This window comes from Tachypleus tridentatus, chromosome 13 (assembly GCF_004210375.1).
Source record: "Tachypleus tridentatus isolate NWPU-2018 chromosome 13, ASM421037v1, whole genome shotgun sequence".
NCBI classification, from domain to species: Eukaryota; Metazoa; Arthropoda; class Merostomata; order Xiphosura; family Limulidae; genus Tachypleus; species Tachypleus tridentatus.
This window is the reverse complement of record NC_134837.1, coordinates 55,559,576-55,579,684: the sequence shown is the minus strand read 5'-3', so window position 1 is coordinate 55,579,684 and position 20,109 is coordinate 55,559,576. Positions and strand designations below refer to the sequence as shown.

The 20,109-nt window shown below is 33.2% G+C and overlaps 1 protein-coding gene across 1 annotated transcript in view; it reads right to left on the bottom strand.

Annotated features, from left to right (window-relative positions):
• The window catches only part of LOC143240027 (max dimerization protein 1-like), a 38,126-nt gene extending 24,379 nt beyond the window's left edge, over window positions 1–13,747 (bottom strand). The window contains exons 1-3 of the mRNA XM_076481790.1: window positions 12,975–13,747; window positions 12,536–12,623; window positions 5,046–5,075 (exon numbers count right to left, since the gene is read on the bottom strand). Coding sequence (XP_076337905.1) covers window positions 5,046–5,075; window positions 12,536–12,623; window positions 12,975–13,083 — 227 coding nt within the window. The 5' untranslated portion in view covers window positions 13,084–13,747. The remainder of the gene's footprint in view (window positions 1–5,045; window positions 5,076–12,535; window positions 12,624–12,974) is intronic.
• Between the last annotated feature and the right edge of the window lie 6,362 nt (window positions 13,748–20,109).

The window sequence follows — 20,109 nt, the reverse complement described above, 5'->3', positions numbered from 1 at the left end:
CTCTGGGAGGTCCCCTCACCACGTACAGGAATCCACACCGAGGGGCTCTGTGAAATGTTCTTTCACCGAAATTACATGCTGTAAATCAAAACGTGTCCATAAAAATAGTCTGTTGATGTGTTAATGGCCTAATTAACCTGTTCACATCTTTATTATTAATGTATTCGTTTACTTTTAGAACAAATGAACCTGTGAGTTATTCCATCAATGGAAGGTTATTTTGAAATATACTGAAATTATTTCAGTATAAAACACGTATTATCGATAGATCACGAGTATGAACGACACGATAACAATACATCAATAGTAAATTTTGCAATCGATAACAACTGCCGATAGTACCTTCAAATAAACACTTTTTCGATAGTTTGCAAATTTTATTTATTTTTTCTATTCGTTTTATTTTATTTAAGCTGTTTCGGTAATTATTTTTGTTTCATGCTGGTTTTACGATCACTACTTACCTGTAAATCAAATGCAAAAAAAGAAACTTTTCTTTTGGCGAAAAACTTTATAATGATAGTTTTATATCATTATGGAAGAAATAATTATTTCCTAAATCAAATGAGCTAAATTAAAAACGATTGTAACGAGTGATAACATTTTCACTTTGGTTACTTAAGCAATCTTCACACATTGATTGTCCTTTCTGCTAAAAAAAAAAATCATTTTTATACTTTAGACCAATGAACTGAACTGTAGGGATTATATTTGTTGATATTCGTTACAAAATGGCGACACGATGAATCTGACTGATAATTTATATGTAAAAACGGCTGGTGTGGATAGAAAAAGCTCTATATAAAGGAGCGAACAACGTTTCGACCTTCTTCGGTCATCGTCAGGTTCACAAAGAAACAAAGAGGTAACTGACCGGATAGCTAACCACATGTCTGAAAGCGGTTGTGTAATTGAGTGTAGGAATGTAGAGGGCGTGCTTAGATGTAAGATTATATTTATTAACATAGGTATAAAGGTTCCTTTGTATTGGTTTATTTTGAGCTTGAGTTGTTGTATAAGTAAGGCTTCTTTAATTTGTATTTGTTTATGCTGCCCTCTACATAGAGCTTTCTCTACTCATACCAGCCGTTTTTACATGTATATTTTTTCTCTACAAGTGGGTTTTCTCATAATATCTTATATCTTGGTTACAAGAGATGCTCATCCTTCCAGACTACATTTGTCAAAAAAAAAAAAAAAAGGTTTCAAAGTAAACCAGGAAGTAGAGAATCAATTGAAGATGAAATAGAAGGATAAATACTTTGCATTAACAACATTAGGTTGGACGAGTACAGCAACGCAGTCTTATATTACAATCACCAAGCGCGCTGATTAGAAATGGAAAGTTATGAGCCCTAGATATGTTAAGTAAAAACATGTTAATAAACAAGAAATGACTGAAGTCTAGATTAGATCAATAAAACAACAGAAATTAAACAGTACGCCGCACAGTAAAATATCATTATTCATACCAAAATGTGAATAATATCATTATATTACTGACTACAGATATGCAAACAAAAACAGATTATACAGAATTGAATAAAGTAAAGCTATTGCAAAATCTAATCAGAACTTTCTATAATTTTACCAGTAAAATGTAAGTAATAAAAGAATAAAACCTTTACAACTTTGTTAACTTAAAGCCAATACCATAGACGAAATTGTTTTTTTGTTTCTTTTTAATTTCGCGCAAAGCTACACGAGGACTATCTGTGTTATCCGTCCCTAATTTAGCAGTATAAGATTAGAGGGAAGGCAGTTAGTCATCACCACCCACCACCAACTCTTGTGCACTCTATCAACAAATAGCGAGATTAATCGTGACATAATAACGCCCACACGGCTGAAAAGGCGAGCATGTTTGGCATAACGGGGATTCGAACTGCGACCCTCAGATTACAAGTCGAGCGCCCTAATTACCTGGCCATGCTAGTTCATAGACGAAATTATCAGCACTACCACCAACTACATCCAGGTTTCTAAAGGTTACATATAGTCACTGCCCAAACACCTACTTTTAAATAACAAAAGGCGGTTGGTTTTCTTCAAAATAACTGAAAGCTTTAAATATTATGACAAAAATTTCAATTGGCTCAGTTAGTTGTTTGAAGACAAATCAACAATTCTGTTTGATGACTTTTGTAACTGGTTTTATTACATTCACCTACACGTATCAATTCTTAAAGCACAACTTGTGACTTTTACAGTTATAGACATATGTTTAGGATCAAGGAAAAAGTGTAATATATAATGAAATAATATGATAAAAAATATTCAACATAACAAAACTTAAACTAAGTAAATTCTGACATACTGGAAATTGATTCTCAATAAATAGAGTTATGTGCTACTACACACTCATATATTGTTGAATTTGTCCAATAGTACGATCTCCCACATTATCGCAACAGTGACTAGTACTAATAGCGTCGCTGTAGACAAAATAATCCTCAGTAGCCAGCCACCCCTATGCTTGATGTGTTATGCGTAAAATTCTAATTGGTAATATTGTTTAAATTCGTATACACTTCACGATATCATCCGGAAAACGCAATACAACTTATAAAAGTAATACTACACGTAGATATGCAAATAACCACACATACAGTCAAATATAACTAATGATATATAACTAACGATATAATCTACAGCTACTCTACAAATGATATGCCATTCTTTTTACCAATTGTACCACATAAGCATCTTTGTACTTTCCAAACAGATGAACTGATCTCTTTCTACTTACAATGATAGGTTTAGTAACACAGCTCAAGTTTTATTAAAACACAACTATTTTTCCTGTAGGCTTGTAGAACAGTATTAAATAATAATAAAAAACAAATGGGTGATCACTATTATAAACTATCAACATGGTTCACGATAAGAAAAATTTAGGTTAAGCACTAGGAATTAAAAAATAACTTTATATTCACTTACTGACTTTGTATTTTATGCATAAAAATAGTACAAATTACGTAATTCATTGTTGTTTTATGTGGATATAAGATCATTACAAATTACGTTATCCCCACGTTATCTAAATCATTAGCTGATGTGAAATACTTTATGATAATCATATATCACAACATATATTAAAAACACAGTAATACCAAAACAATCTTTAAATAGATGTTTTACAATTGTTTTAAATTCCATCATCAGTGTTAGAACCTCCAACAGTTAATTCAAAACATTATTACTACAAAAGTAACTATCTAATGAGCGAGTTATTTTCATATTTAATGGGAAGTTTAGAAGAAACAGAATTAAATGGTTAACAATATAATGAAATATACAATGAAATGTGAGGTAAACACATCTATATAAATATAGTAGTACTGTCTGTTGTTAAGTCCATGTAACCATTTCACAGGGTGGATCCTCACCAAACTTGATATGGAAGTTCACTGGGTCCATGGAGAGATATATATAAATTTTAGCAGTTTTTATGAGCATATTTTGCCACCATTTCAAACTTCTCATTAGATTTTCATAGCATTTTTAGCATGAAGGTTTTATAGGTCCAAGGGAAAAATACATGCAAATTGCAGTTGCATCTTTTGTGTTTTGCAGTATTTATGGGTTTTAGATGTTTTACTGTTATGTACAAGAGAAGCAACTTTTCCTGTCCTGAGATGGCCTTTCATTAATCATGAATTTACATAACTTCTGTCCAGTGGACAGGTAACCCTCCCTACCACTAGTGTTTAAGAAAGAATTTAAGTGTAAAAACATTATAAAGAAAGGCTTAAATATAAGTATAAATACAGCATCTTTAAAATAATAATGATAATAATTATCAAATAAGAACACTGATAATTTGGAATTGATTAAATTAATGACAACAGGAAAGAACTTATATTGTTTAGTGTTGGGTGATCATTGAAAATGGGGAGACTTTTTAGTAAATAGTTTGTAATCTGTGGCTCAAGAGTAAAGAATTGTAAAGTTTTCTAAATTTGTGGGGCACTGTGCAATTGCATACAAAACTCTACTGGATTAGTTAGTTTGTATCCATTTCTGAAATTCCCATGTGCTTTTGAGCACATATTTGTAGGATACATGTAGAGCTACCAATACAGGTAGCTTCAAAGCAACCATAGGTGAATTTATATACAAACCAGAAGCGCATAGGAATAGGTACACTGTTTTTCATTTAAAACATATTTTTAATTCTTAACGTTGATGTAAATAGTACATGCATCTTATATATAGATATGTTTGACTGTTTTGTTTTTTTTCAATTTGGGATTTGATTGTAAAACTTGGTTTGGCCATGAAAGAAGTTATAACAACTAGTGAATATTTTGACACAGTATGTGCCATTTTGGTGAGTTTTATTTTATTTTTACAATGTTTTAGGTGACAGAGTGTAAGAAATTTAGGGCACAACAATTGCTTTGCAATATGTTACAAGTCTGTGAAATTTATGAGTGAATACAGAGGTAGTTGGGACAGATACTATATGCTCTGTTCAAAAGATTTAGTACAATGTTATGTATAAAACATTCAAAACAAGTATATAAACTAACAAATGTTTTCTTGAGGTAGAAAAATTAGGTAAAGAGATAGCTTTTTAGATACCCAAGTAAACAAATAAAGTTATTGTATTTTCCTCTCACATGTGAAGTTTATATATGAATATTGTGCATTTATGGATTTTAAAACATTTGAGAAAATATTACCCTTGTTAGCTATTATCAAGCCTCATAACTGCTTTCCTTTTTTTTTTTTGAAAAATATAAATACTTTTTTTGTAGTAATTACATTAAGCAATACTGATTTACAAACAGTATTATGAATTATTTCCCTTTCATATTCAATGGTCCAGTAACATAATGAATCACTTCTGTACATAATTCTTTCAATGTAGCATTAACTATTACCAAAAAGGCTACTTGTAATGTTTACATTTACAAAAGTCAATAATTACTAAATCTGTATACTAAAAAATGGCAAAAAATGTTAAGAAATTAGTTTGTTTCACTTACCAACACCAGTAGAAATTTTTATCAAAAACTTGCAGATAGTCAAATACTTACCTATTCTTTTCCAGCTCATTGTGTGTTGTTCTGTAAAGAGAGAGAGAAAAAAGTTAATACTGCATAACTTTTTTGATTACAGCAAAATTACTTTTGTTACTGTACATGCATCATGGAGTTTTGATTACCACAGCAAATGTAACTCTCAACATTGAATGTTCTTACTCATTTCCTATCCTAATGTTACCTGTGGATTCAACTTTCAAATTTAAAATAAAGAATCTGCAAACCTTTATATAACTAAACTTATATAACTACAAATTATTACAACCTCACACCTATTCACTATAAGAACATGCAAGGAAATTTTAAAAACAATAAAACTTAAATCTAGTAAAAACAGTATTACATACATATCTTTATAGTGTTAATTTTTTAAATTTTTAAGTAAGGACCCTAACTACATCTTAATTTCACTGTTCAGGTTTCTTGGTTAGGCCATGTTTGAAGTAGTGTTCAGTCCTTGGTACCTTACCATCAGAAAGGTGTGGAACTGTTGGAAAAAATTCAGTGGGTGGCTGCTAGGATGATACCTCATCAGAGTAGTAGATATGATACATATCTATATATTGATAACTCAATACAATATGTATCTAGTAAAGAAGTTTTATCGATGGTTTGTTAGTAAAAATAGTTAGTAGTAAAATAAAAATATATCTATAATTATTTCATTATTGTTATTTTATATTACTTTGTATTTTGTATTTTTGATAAAAGAAATGAAGATAGCATGTATTACTTAGTATTCTTGTTCCTTTACTGATTCATTAATTTTTAGCAAAAATACTTTATTAGAAATTCTAATATTTTTCTGTACAAAAGACTTGTAATATTTAGTGAAAGCTAGCGAAATTTCATCAAGATACGTAAATTGTATCTAATTGGCAGATGCATCGGTAAGTCATTTTGGCTTCACAGTATAATACTCGCATTGTGTAGTTGATTATCATACCTTCAGTGTTGACACAATTTTTTTTCATATTAAATACTGAGCATGGAAGGGACACAATTATCAATTTTTACAGGGTGTCAATCATCTTCAGCCAAATTGGTTTTATCCTTTTAACAAGGTAGTTGGCCTTTAGAATGGCTTGATAAATATTTGAAAAGGGCTGTCATTTAGGTTTTTTTATTAATAGTTTTGTAAATGGGACAGTTGCAATGGATTAACAAGTCCTTTGTTGTCTTAAATTTTATTACAGGTGATAAATAAAATAGAAGTTGCTTATTTGGGGTAAGGCTTTGCTAACAATATCCCTAAACTCAGTTTAAAATTATCTCTACAAAAGGTAATAAATATATATATATATATATTCTCTCACGTTTCTTTGACTAACTAAAAACATGTTAGCATATGAGTCACAAACAAGCCATTGAAATTATAACAGCTGGGTAACAGAGGGTCACTTCGTTATAGTGGCCATTCATATGTTACCAAACATAACCAAAGAACTACATGCCTCACTTTACTTATAAAATCATTCCATAAACTTGTAACTCTTTTACAAAAAAGAAAAAGTCAAGATCTGGACATACAAGGTTTAAAATTTTTGGAATATATAATTTAGGTTTCTATTTTAAATACATCAACTAAACCAAACACTCATATGCAGGATATTAAAGTTTAATAATTTCAAGTACCTGAATTAAGTCACTTTTAGTTCTGGTGACTTAGAAAAACAAATACAAAATTTCCAATCACTTTTCATGGTTAACATTTTAAACAAGTATATTGTTTTGGCTCTCTGCTATTTTTGTTAACATAGTGATATACCTCATTTTGTAATAGTAGAGATGTAATGGGCCAATAGTTGAACCAAACTTAAGTAGCTTCTAGTTAAATTGTCTTATTTTTTCATCTTTATTGATAAGAATAATGTTAGCAGCTTTCCAAGATTTGTGAAAATAACCAGCAGTCAGAAGATGTTAAATAAAGCAGTAACAGTGGAGCAAACTATCCAGTAACTTCTTCACAAAGTAACTAGCAATTCAAAGATTACCAAACAGTTTTTTAAATTCAGAAGTTAACAATGAGATAGAAAGAACTATTCTAGCCATTAATTTCTGTACTTATGAATGTTAAATGACTTTGTAAAGCTGCTGTTATCAGACTCTAGAATTTTTCCTACTATAATAGTATAACACTGTTTTATAATTTGTATATTGAGTACAAATGTAATGTACACTCAAAGTGCAAAGAGTGTTTTTAATTTTTGAGCAGTGTGTGTGTGTGTGTGTGTGTGTGTGTGTGTGTGTGTGTGTGTGTGTGTGTGTGTGTGTGTGCAGGGACGCGACTAGTTTGAATTTTCTTTCTTTTAGTGGATAGCTATATGGATGGAAAAAGTTAAATCTGACTTTAATGCTGATCTTAAGTTTGTTTTTATTTGAAGATTGACACCATTTTATATTCCTAATACTTTTACAATAATATGAACAGTTATGAAACAATTCAACAATTCTTCAACAAACAGCTGCCACTAAGCAAAGGATAAATACAGAACTTTTCTACTTCAGAAAACAGTAAATGTATCTGATTTTTTATGTAACATTTACAAGGAGTCGGTGACTATGTAAGTTGTACATATATATTTTCAAGAATTAGGTCACACGCCTCTATTCGAAATTGATTTCTGGAGCATTTTGATGGAGTGTGACGTAATGAAAGTTTAGATACATTTAAATATTTATTAGGTAAACAGTACTAAAGTTAGCTCTCAAAGGAGTGACAATTATGAGCCTGCTGTAATAATGCTGCTAGATCTTTTGTTTAAAAGAATTTGTAATAATACAAACTCTTTATGGGTATGTAATCCATCTTTGAAAATTTTAAAAGTTTCAATTTATGAAAACTTAATTTCAACACCTTTTTCTGCAAGTGTATTTCCAACAGATACTTATAACTCTGCATACAGTAGCTATTTCTCTCACACCTGCCATTGAACTATCTCCCATCTAATTCATGCAGCAACACCCTCCACCAGTGGGAGGGTGATACATCCTCCATGTGCAATAGAAGATCCTCATAAGTATTTACACTCAAAATAAACTTCATTTGTAGATGAGGTAAGCATAATACTTGCCAATTATCTATTGGAGATACATTTTCAGATAAGGCAGATGCTAACTTCTAAAACAAACCTCTTACTTCTCCTCCCACTGTGGCTAGATCCCACATTTGTGGTAAAGGGGTCATTGCAAAATCACAAATGTAGATAATCACTTTTCAGATAAGGCATCAGAAAGGGAAAGCCCATGAAGCATGACATGTAATGAAAGCTTACTAGAGGAGTACCCCCACAGTAGCACAGCAGTAAGACTACAGATTTATAATGGAGATTAAGATCTTTTCTTGTCTCTCAGGCAGAACCCTTGCCCAATCTGGCTAGTTAGATCTAGTAAACTGGCATAGAATATAAGTGTTTTGGTTTGAATTTCTCTCAAAGCTACATGAGGAATATCTTCAATAGCTATTCCTAATTTGGTAGTGAAAGACTAGAGGGAAGCCAGCTAGTCATCACCACCTGCTTCCAACTCTTGAGCTACTCTTTTACCAACCAACAGTGAGATTGACTGTCATATTATAACACCCATCATGGTTGAAAGGGTGAGCAAGTGTTATAGGTTGGAGACTGGAGGTTCAAATTCATGACCTACAGATTGCGAGACAAACACTCCAACTACCCAGCTATGCCAGGCTTATAATATAATAGTGTGTGATCTGCACTACACTAACAGTGACACACCTCCCATATTTCCCACAACATTGTGTTTCCCAATAAAATTATCTCAGAAGGTACTGTACAACCAGCAAGGAATCCTTCAATTTGATTACCTCAGTAATATGAATCAGGGAATGCAAGTGTTTCTGGTATTTTATACAAAGACCAAAGAGAAATTTAAGTTGGAGAAACTCCAGAGAAAAGATTGGACCCAAACTGAAACTAACAACAGTGGCTAAAAATCAGGAAAGGCATGACTCTCTGTACAAAAACCTTAGTGAATTTGAATTGGGGAGACTATAGAAAGACCTGAACTCAAACTTGATCTATCAAACACAAAGGTTTTTTTTTTTTTATTGGAAAAAATGCAATAGGTAACCAAGAAACCTGTTTTGAAAAACCAAAGTGCATAAGCCAGGTAAGTGTGTATGTTCTCCCCTGATACTATATTTCCATGATAATCCATAAAAAGTAGAGTCTGGAAACTAAAGAATGGTGACTGGAGAGAGAAGTGTAAAAAGAAATGAAACTGACAAATGATGAAGAAAGTGTGATGGGCATTGTCCACACTTGTGAGGCAAGGGATGAATCTGATGAGAAATGATATAACAATGCTTAGGGACAACATGGGACCTATTGGGCCATCTTGGCTGTTCCACACTCTAAACTAAATTATCTTTATAAAAAAATTAAAGCCAGTCCTTATCATTTACATACATAACAAAGTTTCTCTTATACTCATTTAAGTTTATTGACTTTACAACATCTGAAGATAACCAATGCTAAAAACCAACCACCCTGTTAGAAAAATAAAACTGTCCTAGCTGGAGATTACTTAAAACCTGCCAAAATTTATACTTGTGTCCCCTAATCCTACTGTTCCCATTATTATACAGGAAAAATGATTGTGCATCAACATTATCAATTCCTTTAACAATCTTAAACACCTTAATCAGATCCTCGAAACCGGCATCATTACGTGAGATAAACGAGCCAAGGCTAACAGTTAGCATCATAGTAAACACATCAAAGGTGGCTAGTGCTAACCTTTACAATAAAAATAAAAACTACTATCTAACCACATCACTTTTTAATATTTGAAGTATGAAAAATGATAAATTTTGTAAAAAATTAACCTTTTTTAAATAAATTACAGATATTCATTCACTTTCATGAAGAAACTAATGAAAAATAACCACCTCTCAATATGTAATTGGTTCAAACAGCAATAAAGTGAGAAGAAAACATTCTTCCCATTAAGGTCACACTGGAACAAGGTATGGCAATACAAACCTATCATATATATTAAAACTGTACTTTTTACTGCAAGAGTAAACAATTATTCTAAACAGATCAATTCATCTAACAATTAGTGTTCCTTTTTAAAAGCCTTTATTTTAAAAGTTTTTACCTGTGTGCATATTAAATGACGAGATATGTCATTTAAGAAAACTGACAAAATGCTACCACTGTATCAACATACTCATCACAAGCTTTTAATGTGTCAAGTAGATAGTATAACTAATAAAATCTGGAACTTATGAAAAAATCAGATACATATAAGGTTAGTACACAAACATAAATCTTATAATAATATAACTTGGGAAAAGAATGGAATGCTGGTCATCAGGGTTGCACTTAACTGAGCCAATTTTTTCTCATGGTCACCTCACATAGGCTCTAGCCAGGATACAGTCAATCAAGTGGTTAAAAGTTAAAACTTTTGAAAGCAACATTATTAATACACCTTAGTTTTAAAACAAGGCTTGAAATACTACAACTACATATTCTGTCAAATTTTAACACACATTACTTATTAGCAGAATAGTATTTGAAAAAAACTGATATTTTTGTAATATACTGTAGCATGAAAATAATTAACTCTCAATATAAATTCATCAGTGCTAAACTGTTTAGTTATGGTTTTAACCATTTGGCTGTTGCTGCTTTATATGTGTGTGGAAATTTTGCAAGCTATACACTGTATACAACACTTGCATTGAACTGCTGGAGGTGAACTGTACTTTATATGGCAAATCAGAATTAACAGGTTAATTTCTAATAGCCAATGTCTCTTTAATTCATAATTAGTAGTCATATTCTACACTATCAATAGTTTAAAACTGTTCAATAGTTACAAGATTGTCACTATAAACAAACACATTTCAAAATGTCTGATGTACTTATTGATTGTGCCAGTTGTTACTTTTGTTGCAGAATCATTCTTATTTAAATAACATTTATTCTCATATATTTCTTTTTTTAAATAATTTATATATTGGTAAGATTATGAGCTCTCTGTACCAATATTCTAATAAGATGCACCTTAAATTTTCTAGGTATAACACTACTGTTGTTAAGATATAAACCTGAAAATATAAATTTATTATATGTATATTCCAGTTTCAAACTTCACACCCTTTTTAATAACCAGAATGCCTGGAAATGGTAGATAAGTCTTTTTTTTTTTCCTATAGTAAATTTACTATATCCATGAACAGAATAAAACATTCCAAAAACTTTTGAACCTGTTCTACATTCTCAAATATAGTAAAATTACCATCTGCATATCTTTTAACCAATTCTTCTCATGATAAACATATTTGCTAATATGAGGGCCAATTTAAACTCCATGCTAACTCCATCTGTTTGGTATTTCAAATAAACAAGTTTTTTCACTAAACAAAAATGTAAGTCTTTAGTTGCTATTTAACATAATTTATAAAATCTTCTTTCACTAAATGATTAAAACTACTTTCATCATTTTAACTCAATTTTATATACAGTTCAGTAGTCTCATTCCATAGTATATTTGTTAATAGTAATTCCATATCAAAGCTAGCAGTTACCACATCATGATCAAAATTTGATTCTTTGATGTGTTGTCAATGACTTCAAAACTGTTTTTTAACGTATATTCATTACATAGAAATTCCTTTATGCCACTGTTAAAAAATGTTGCTAATTTATAGTTACAGCATCTTGTATTAGATATGATAGGTCTCGTAGGACAATTTAGTTTATGTATTTTTACGCCATACAAAATACCAGTATGTGAATCAGTTGCTTTTATTTATTTATACACATGCTCATTTAGAACCTTCTCATTTATAACTTTATCAGATAATTTTCTCGATGTACATGGATCTTTTTTCAAAAATAAAGCAACTTAGTAATAGCATTTATAATTTCAGTAACCTTATTATTATAATCTGCTTTATTTATGATGACAACCTTACTTGCACTATGAACATGGTTTATGTTTTTAAAACCTTTTAGATATATACATCTCGGTGGCTAAATATTCAATTTGTTTTTAGTTTTGATAAAAACAGGCATTGAGTAAAATACCATATCTTTATGCATTTTGCAAATGTCAATATTCCTCTATTAACATATACATATATATATATATATATATATAAAGTTTAAGTGAAACATTCCTGTTACAGGTTTATCAAATATTGTTAAAAGTATTCTAATTCATGTGACATTAGTTAAGTTTGTAATAATTATGTCATAGTTGACCTTATCTTGTTTCAGGTGTGACTCATCCTGAAAGAGTCTATCTACACTGTTTAACACCCAGAAAGCAAAACTGTTATACCACAAAGCAACCATTAAACCATGTCTTCTATAACCATGTATATATGGTAATCTGGCTACTAAAGCAAAGGCCTATATGCTATTCACTTTCATAAGATCACCTAAATTGCTAATACTGTCTACATTAATAACAGTATCATAATGAAAAGTTTGACATTAACATACCTGTTTCCTTGGATCTTTCTTGATTTTTGTCGTCTACGGCTGAGATCATTTGGGTGTATGGCTGTTGAAGCATAACCATGTTCAGCTGCTGTTAGTGTTCGAAGGAAAACGAATAACGACTTTATAAAATGAATGTAGCATTATATGTATATATATATAATTGTTTGATTTTTATCATACTATGTTAATTCCGTAAAATAGATTTCAAACATCATAAGTTTGCCACACTACGATAATCATGATTTTACAACAAAAATTAAAGACCCAAATCAGCTGATTTTCAATATAAAGTAAATATTAGGCCTAACCATTACAGGTTTTGAACAGCGAAAATGAAAGTTTCCAAGTTCGATAGTTCATGCGCCTGAAAACAAAAGGGTTTACATTCGAAAATACACACAAGCTACAACTAAAACTTTTAAACTTAAAGCTCTCTTACCTCGTTCACGTCTTTCAATATATTCTGCAGCTTGCAATAAAGCAGCAATGCTCATTTTAAATACGTTATCGTTATAAGTCTTAAAACCAAACGCGAATATGGCGTTCATACAACACTGTTAATACTTCGCGTTATGACGTTTATTTTGTTCTATGACACAAGTTACACACTATTATTAATAACAAGCATACTGAAAACTGTCAGGTAAAAAAAATGTGCATGCCAAATGGCGTCAAATGCGTGCAATTTGGCAGTTGAGAAACTATCAAAGCTTCGCTAACACGGAAAGAGCCGAATGAACCATTCAATCACTAATTGTTTATAGAAACACTTAAGAGATGTATACCCACGTGCCCTTCCAACCAGTTGCTTCGATAACTGCAGTTTCTGTGGTTTGAAATGAAATATAACAAACTTTGCTAGGTGAGAAATGTGTGATAAGGTATTTAAAATAAAGAAAAAAAAAAAAAAGAGACATGCTTTTCGGAAATTTTTCTATAACGATAATGTCAGATAATATAAATTCAAGCAAATCCAAATAAAATAAAGCGTACTCTTATGAAAATTTATATACTTTTTAGAACTCATGATTAAATTATTTAAAATTACACTTTTGGAACAATGTGAAAATAAATACTTGTAAAAGCATTTCTCATCGTATTCGCTTGTTAAGCAATAAACATTTTATAAAATGTCTGAATTCTAAAAAAAAGTTGAACATTGTAATTGTATGAATAACTCTTCCAAGTTGACGAAACATGATTGTATATGATGTACTGTCATGTAGCGCTGTTTATACAATATAGCTGACTCATAGATATCTGCACAACATTGTGTCAGAAGACACGCCCACCCGAAGATATGGATATGGAGCAGTTGTAATCTCCAAACAGCCTATGTTTAGAAGGTGACCTAACCAACAACAGAATAAAGTATGCACAACGTTTTGATTTATTCCTAGTCGCAACCTGAAACGACAAGATGAAACCTTTCAAGCCTCAGTGTTCTTGCATATGAAAAAGCCATAAGAATATACAGCACGTTTGTGTCTGAACGATATCAAACGGATAGTTGAAGCAAATTGTTGACGAAAAAAGAACTACATTCTAAAGGCACGTCTTTTTTACCACTCCCAACAGAAAGGTGAAATAATCGATGCGTATGCGAGGGATTTAAAAATAAAGCAGCATCATGTGTGCTTGGAAAACTGTGAAAGCCTTAAAAGGATAATATATACTGTGTGACAAGCGACGTATTATAGGAGATACTGCTACGTGAATCAAAAAAGCAACAATTAGTTAGCCTGTGTCATCAGGACAAAAGATCAGCAAAATGTAACCTGGTACAAAAATATGGAAGTAAAAAGCGTATTTCAAATCCAAACTAACAATAAAATATTTTGAGGTCCTAATAATAATTAAACACAGTGCAGCATTGAAAATAGCCAAACCTAGCTCTCAGGGAGGGACAGCTAGATTTGATTACCATTAAAAGTGGGTAAAACCATGGGTCACAGCCAGGCGCGTAGATCCTGGGGAGATACATCCCCACTTCATTTTAGGAGGGAGGTATGGTGCATACAATCATCCCCCCTATGGTTTTGTCTATTGAATTGTTTCATTGCATCACAGGCCTACAAATTGTGTTTGTTCTCGTGATTCTCGTGTTCTTACCATTCGAATTACATAATTAGGCCTAGATGTAGGCTTTTTCAGTAGCCGAAATGTGCATCTTTAATATAGGCGAGCTTCTAAGCGATAGTTCGTAAGTATCAATCAGTAGGCCTAAGTATACATGCAAGGCTTACAAGCACTATCACAGAATCTACTTACGTCTTGTACGTAGCATAAGATTAAGTAAAATTTTCATCACAACAGATTGAACAGAGCATGAAATTCGAAAATATTACTCCAAAGCGTAAACTCCTGTGATCTAGATCTGGCAGGCCATTAGTAGCTTGTAACTGCATCAATCTTATGTGTATATTGTGCGATTTTCCTACGCCATTTGTTCTTATGCATGTCTAGCTGTTTTCATTGTCGAATGCCTTACTCTCCTTAACTGCCGAATGCGCTGACCACAGTGTACGTTTAGTGTACAGTTAACGACAGGTTCGGGCCGTTCGGATATAGACGCGCCCTACATTACCCCCCTCCGCTCCCTTTAGTCTGAGCATCGATTTTACAACAAAGCTCATTAGACCTATGTTTGCGGCCCTCATTAATCCATGAAATTTCAGATTATCACCGCCCTCTAATAAAGTGTAGATGCTTTATGGTAAAAAAACAATATATTCTCTTATCATAGATAATAAATATATATTGTATTTTCTTGTATAATTAGAACACAAAAGGAGCGATTTCAACGGCCTGAAGCCTCCACTCGAATTGTATTGCTCGTTTTGTTTAGATGTTTTTATTTAATAGACGTGGTTATAGACATTATATCACAACGTGTTTGCTTTTTGATGAGCTTTAACAGGATTATAATATATTTGTGATTGCTTAAGTATTTTTCGAGAAACTTGCAATTACTTGTGTTCTAACAAGCACACATTATTGTCCCAGCGATGCCCAGGCGGTCAGTCGGCTCGGAAGTCACTGTGAGGTTCGCGCGTTCGACTTAAATACATTGTACAGTTCAGTGCTACTTCCACTCGGGCATAGGACAGGTAAATCTTTCGGCGCTTGTCCTGTGAAAGTGGGTTCTCTCGGGGCACTCCCGTTTTCTCCCACATCCAAATCTCAGGCATTGGATCTTTAGATCCCAGCCAAGGCATCATATTGCCATGCCCTGAATTGGGTCGTCTTGCGTGCAGGTTCACATTTGCTTTGACATCTGCTCTTTGGAATCTGGTCTGGCTGGTCTCTCCAGTGCTACCTTTGTCTCGCTGATCAGTATTATGACCAACCTCACTCCTTCACCTAAAAAGAGTCAAAATAAACATGCAAATTTCAATAATCTTTCACGAGAGGGGACGAAGAGGAACCACAACGTTCCTGATCACCCCAGTTGGAGAAAGAATTCTTCAGATTTCTCTCTCTCTAAACTAAACCCCTGCCACGTTAGTTTGCGTTTGCATTTCCTACTTCCATTCTGTTCTATCGTCCTTCGTTGTACGTTAGCATTTTTCAATAAAGACTGTATTTTAGCCTGTTCAGTCATCTGGGAAACAGATTCCAATTATGACAAGCAAGCGTCTGAAACTTTCCGATATTAGACAGTTCTGCAAGCCAGTTACTAGTGCTACAAGTGACAGTGCAGATGCAGATAATCCAACAACCTCAAGCAAAGGAATAGAAACTTGCCATGTGCAACTATTGCACATCATGAACCACCAGATAGTTGTGAAACAAGTTTGTGCAGTAATGAAAAATCTGACACTCCACAGATACAGTGTTGAAAGCCATATCATCCAGACGCACAACTAATACCACGACAGAAAGCAAAATCTCAAAATACCAACTTCCAGGGCAAGTGGTTTGATGAGTTCCCATGGCTGCACTTCGACTCAAAACTCACATGCTTTCATTGTGCCAAGGCGGAAAATAGAGGCCTTTTTACAGGGAAATTGGAGAGGCCAGTGGAGTATACCTTCATATCCACCGGATTTTGCAACTGGACAAAGGCAAAACAGAAATTCAACGAACACCAATCCTTCTTTCAGCACAGATTCGCTATATCTCCAGAAGGTTCACTTGATGTAACTCCAGTGACTGTCTAGTTACATGATGGAAAAAAAAGCAGCAAGAAGAACACAAAAGAAGTCTAGCCAAAATATTCAGAAGTTTACGTTTCTTACTGCGTCAAGGTTTAGCATTACATGGACATACTGTTACGGAGGGGAACTTCCTGCAGTTAATGAAGCTCCTGGAAGAGGAAGATCCTGAGTTTACGGCCTACTTGTCAAATAAAACCATATTTACATCACTCCAGGCTCATAATGAAATAATGGATATGTTCAACCATCAAATACTGAGGAAAATAGCACACGAAGTGCAGCAAAGTAAAATCTTTGCATTAATGTTTGATGGCACCCAAGATGTTACAGGTGCCGAACAGGAAGCAATATGTGTACGATACGTAGATGAGAACCTTGACGCTCATGAGACATTTCTTGGTTTGTACAGTGTTTCCAATACAACTGGTGAAACAATATCCTCGACTGTGCTTGATGTACTGACTAGATTAAATTTACCACTGTCAGGATTAAGAGCACAAACTTATGATGGAGCCGCTAACATGAGTGGTGCGTACAGTGGATGCTAGACAAAAATAAAAGAGAAGCAACCATCAGGTTTGTTTTTTCACTGCAGAGCACACAAGGCTAATTTAATAATGCAACATGCAGTTGAAGCTTGTGAATGTGTTCGAGATTCTATCCAGTGGGTACATGAACTTGGTGTCTTGCTTCAGAGGTCATGCAAATTCAAGACAATCTTTGAAAATATTGTATCGTTAGACAGCCACAATGGTCCAGTTAAATACATCCGCCCACTGTGTCCAACACGCTGGTTGTGCCGCCTATCTGCAATTACATGTGCTAATGATCATCACAGTGACATTGTTGATCCTTTGTCTGAATTAGCAAATGAAAAATCAGATGTAGCAGTGAAAGCACGAGGTCTGCTGGACAGATATGACAAAGAAAAGACAGTTTTAGGATTGTTGATGGCTCAGCATCCACTAGCTGCATTGGAGGAACTAAACCGTGCATTCCAAGCAAAATCAGCGATAGTATCTGGCATGATTGAAGCATCTGCAATGACAGTTGAGCAATTGCGAGTATTGCAAACAGAGGTAAATTATAACAGTATATTTGATGAAGCTGAGAAAAAGGTAACTTTCCTAGATCTGGTTCTTATTGAACTACCACGCATTCGCAGACCCCCCAGAAGGATCACAGGTGATTGCTCAGCACACCATTCTGTAACAGCTAGAGATTACTACAGAAGCCAATATTTTGAATTTGTAGACACAGTCATAGAACATCTGACCACTAGATTCAATGTAGACAACAATAACTTGAGGCAATATCTGGCACTTGAGAACATGATCACATCTGGCAAGATTGACAACTCGGTTATAAACTTCTATCCAGAAATCTCTGCACAACGACTCGAGTTTCAGTTGCCCATGTTCAAAGGAACAACAAAAGCAGTATCTCTGACAGGTGCGAAGGATGCTTACTGTAAAATGCATGAAACAAGACAGCAGATGTTTAGTAAAGTGTTTCTTCTCATGAAAATTTTGCTTGTATGTCCAGTATCCAGCTGCGAATGTGAACGCAGATCTTCTGCATTAAGACGGTTTAAGACGTGGTTAAGGTCATCTATGTCTCAGTGCCGCCTTAACCATGTGGCAGTTTGTCACACTCACAAAGATGAGGTCGACAAGATAAATATAGAAGAGTTTATGAAAGAATTCATAAACAGATCATCACAAAGGAGGTCTACGTTTGGGAACATGTAGACTAGAGGACTAAATGAATCTTACTTTAATGAAAAGTATGAATAATTATGTGCTACATTGTATTGATGTGTAATTGTTAAGAGTTTGCAAAGACATTTTAATTATTTTTATCAAACAACATGAACAATTTTTCAGTAGATATAAATTTATCAAGGGTAATTACTAATTTTATTAATATTTGAAAACGTAATTCATGCAATGAAAGTTATTAGTAACCATGTCAAGTATAATGGCCATCTTTTAGACTGTGCAGTGTGCAGGAATAAATTCATGTAGCAGTTAATTTGTGATGTGACACATTTGTCTTTATTCTATTAACATTTTGAAAACTGTTCACAACACCTCACTTATACAAACCTACATGGAAACCTTGAAGTATCGTGGCAACAAGATTACTCTGTGACTGCATGTTTACAGCTTTCAGGTTCACGCAATCAGATATTACCAATTTGTAAATTGAACAGTCCACATAAGTGGTTGAAAAAACCTTTTCCTCCTATCGGGTGTAAAAAATCTTCGCCCCTGGTCACAGCAGTGTTTAGCGTTCAATAAAACCTTGAAGACTTTTTAAGAGTTAGAAGAGTATAATAGTACTTGCACCATATAATTTTCACCGTATCCATTGCTAAAGTCGCATTTCGTTTAATTCAAAAAAAAAAAAAATTAAACCGACAGACACAAAGAACACAGTAGTTGTTGGAATATTATTTACATAAGTTATTTGTTGAAACAATAATTGTTATCGTTCAATTCTGACAAAGCATGATAATAATTATTCATGTCATGAAACATTTGTGTTAGGCCTATTGTATTTATTAACACTCAACATTTCTTCAAGCTTTTACGCTTATTGTAACTTGTAGGTCCAAATGACCTTTAAATTGAAATATCTTACTAATAGTACTGTTACTAAAGTAAATATAAACTTGTACAATTTTACAGCTAACAGATTGAATAAAATGTCTACTCAATACTAGTTCACTGTTACTCCTAAACTAACCATCTTCTTTTACGTATGTTTGTAGCATAATTTATATACAATTCTTAAAGTCTTAAACATAAACATTTCCAGATATTTTAAATACTCGAGAAGTTTCTTAATCTTAACATCATGTGTTCCTAGTGAATATCTAAATTACAACCTTAAAATTTAACTTATGTAAAACACATGCATCGTCTATGAGTCCGATTTTCAAGTGTAAACATTTTGCCAAATCTCAAACAAATATTGCTTGCACTCTTAGGATTGTTTGTTTGTTTATTTTTAAATTTCGGGTAAAACTACACGAGGGCTATCTGCACTATCCGTCCATAATTTTACAGTGTAAGACTAGAGGGAAGGCAACTAGTCATCACCACTCACCGCCAACTCTTGGGTTATTCTTTTACCAACGAATAGTGAGATTGACCGTAACATAATAATGTCCCCACGGCTAAAAAAGCGAGCATGTTTGGTGCGACGTGGATTCGAATCCGCGACCCTCGGATTACGAGTCGAACTCCTTAACTCACCTGGCCATGCCGGGCCTCGCTCTTAGGAATACCTAAACGAACACAAACCGTTTACAGTCTGGCTTATATTTTTGCACTCTGCCGTGCAATTGTTTTTGTGTGTATTTCCTTTCACACCTACAAGTTTTTGCTGATCTCCATCAGCCTTAGA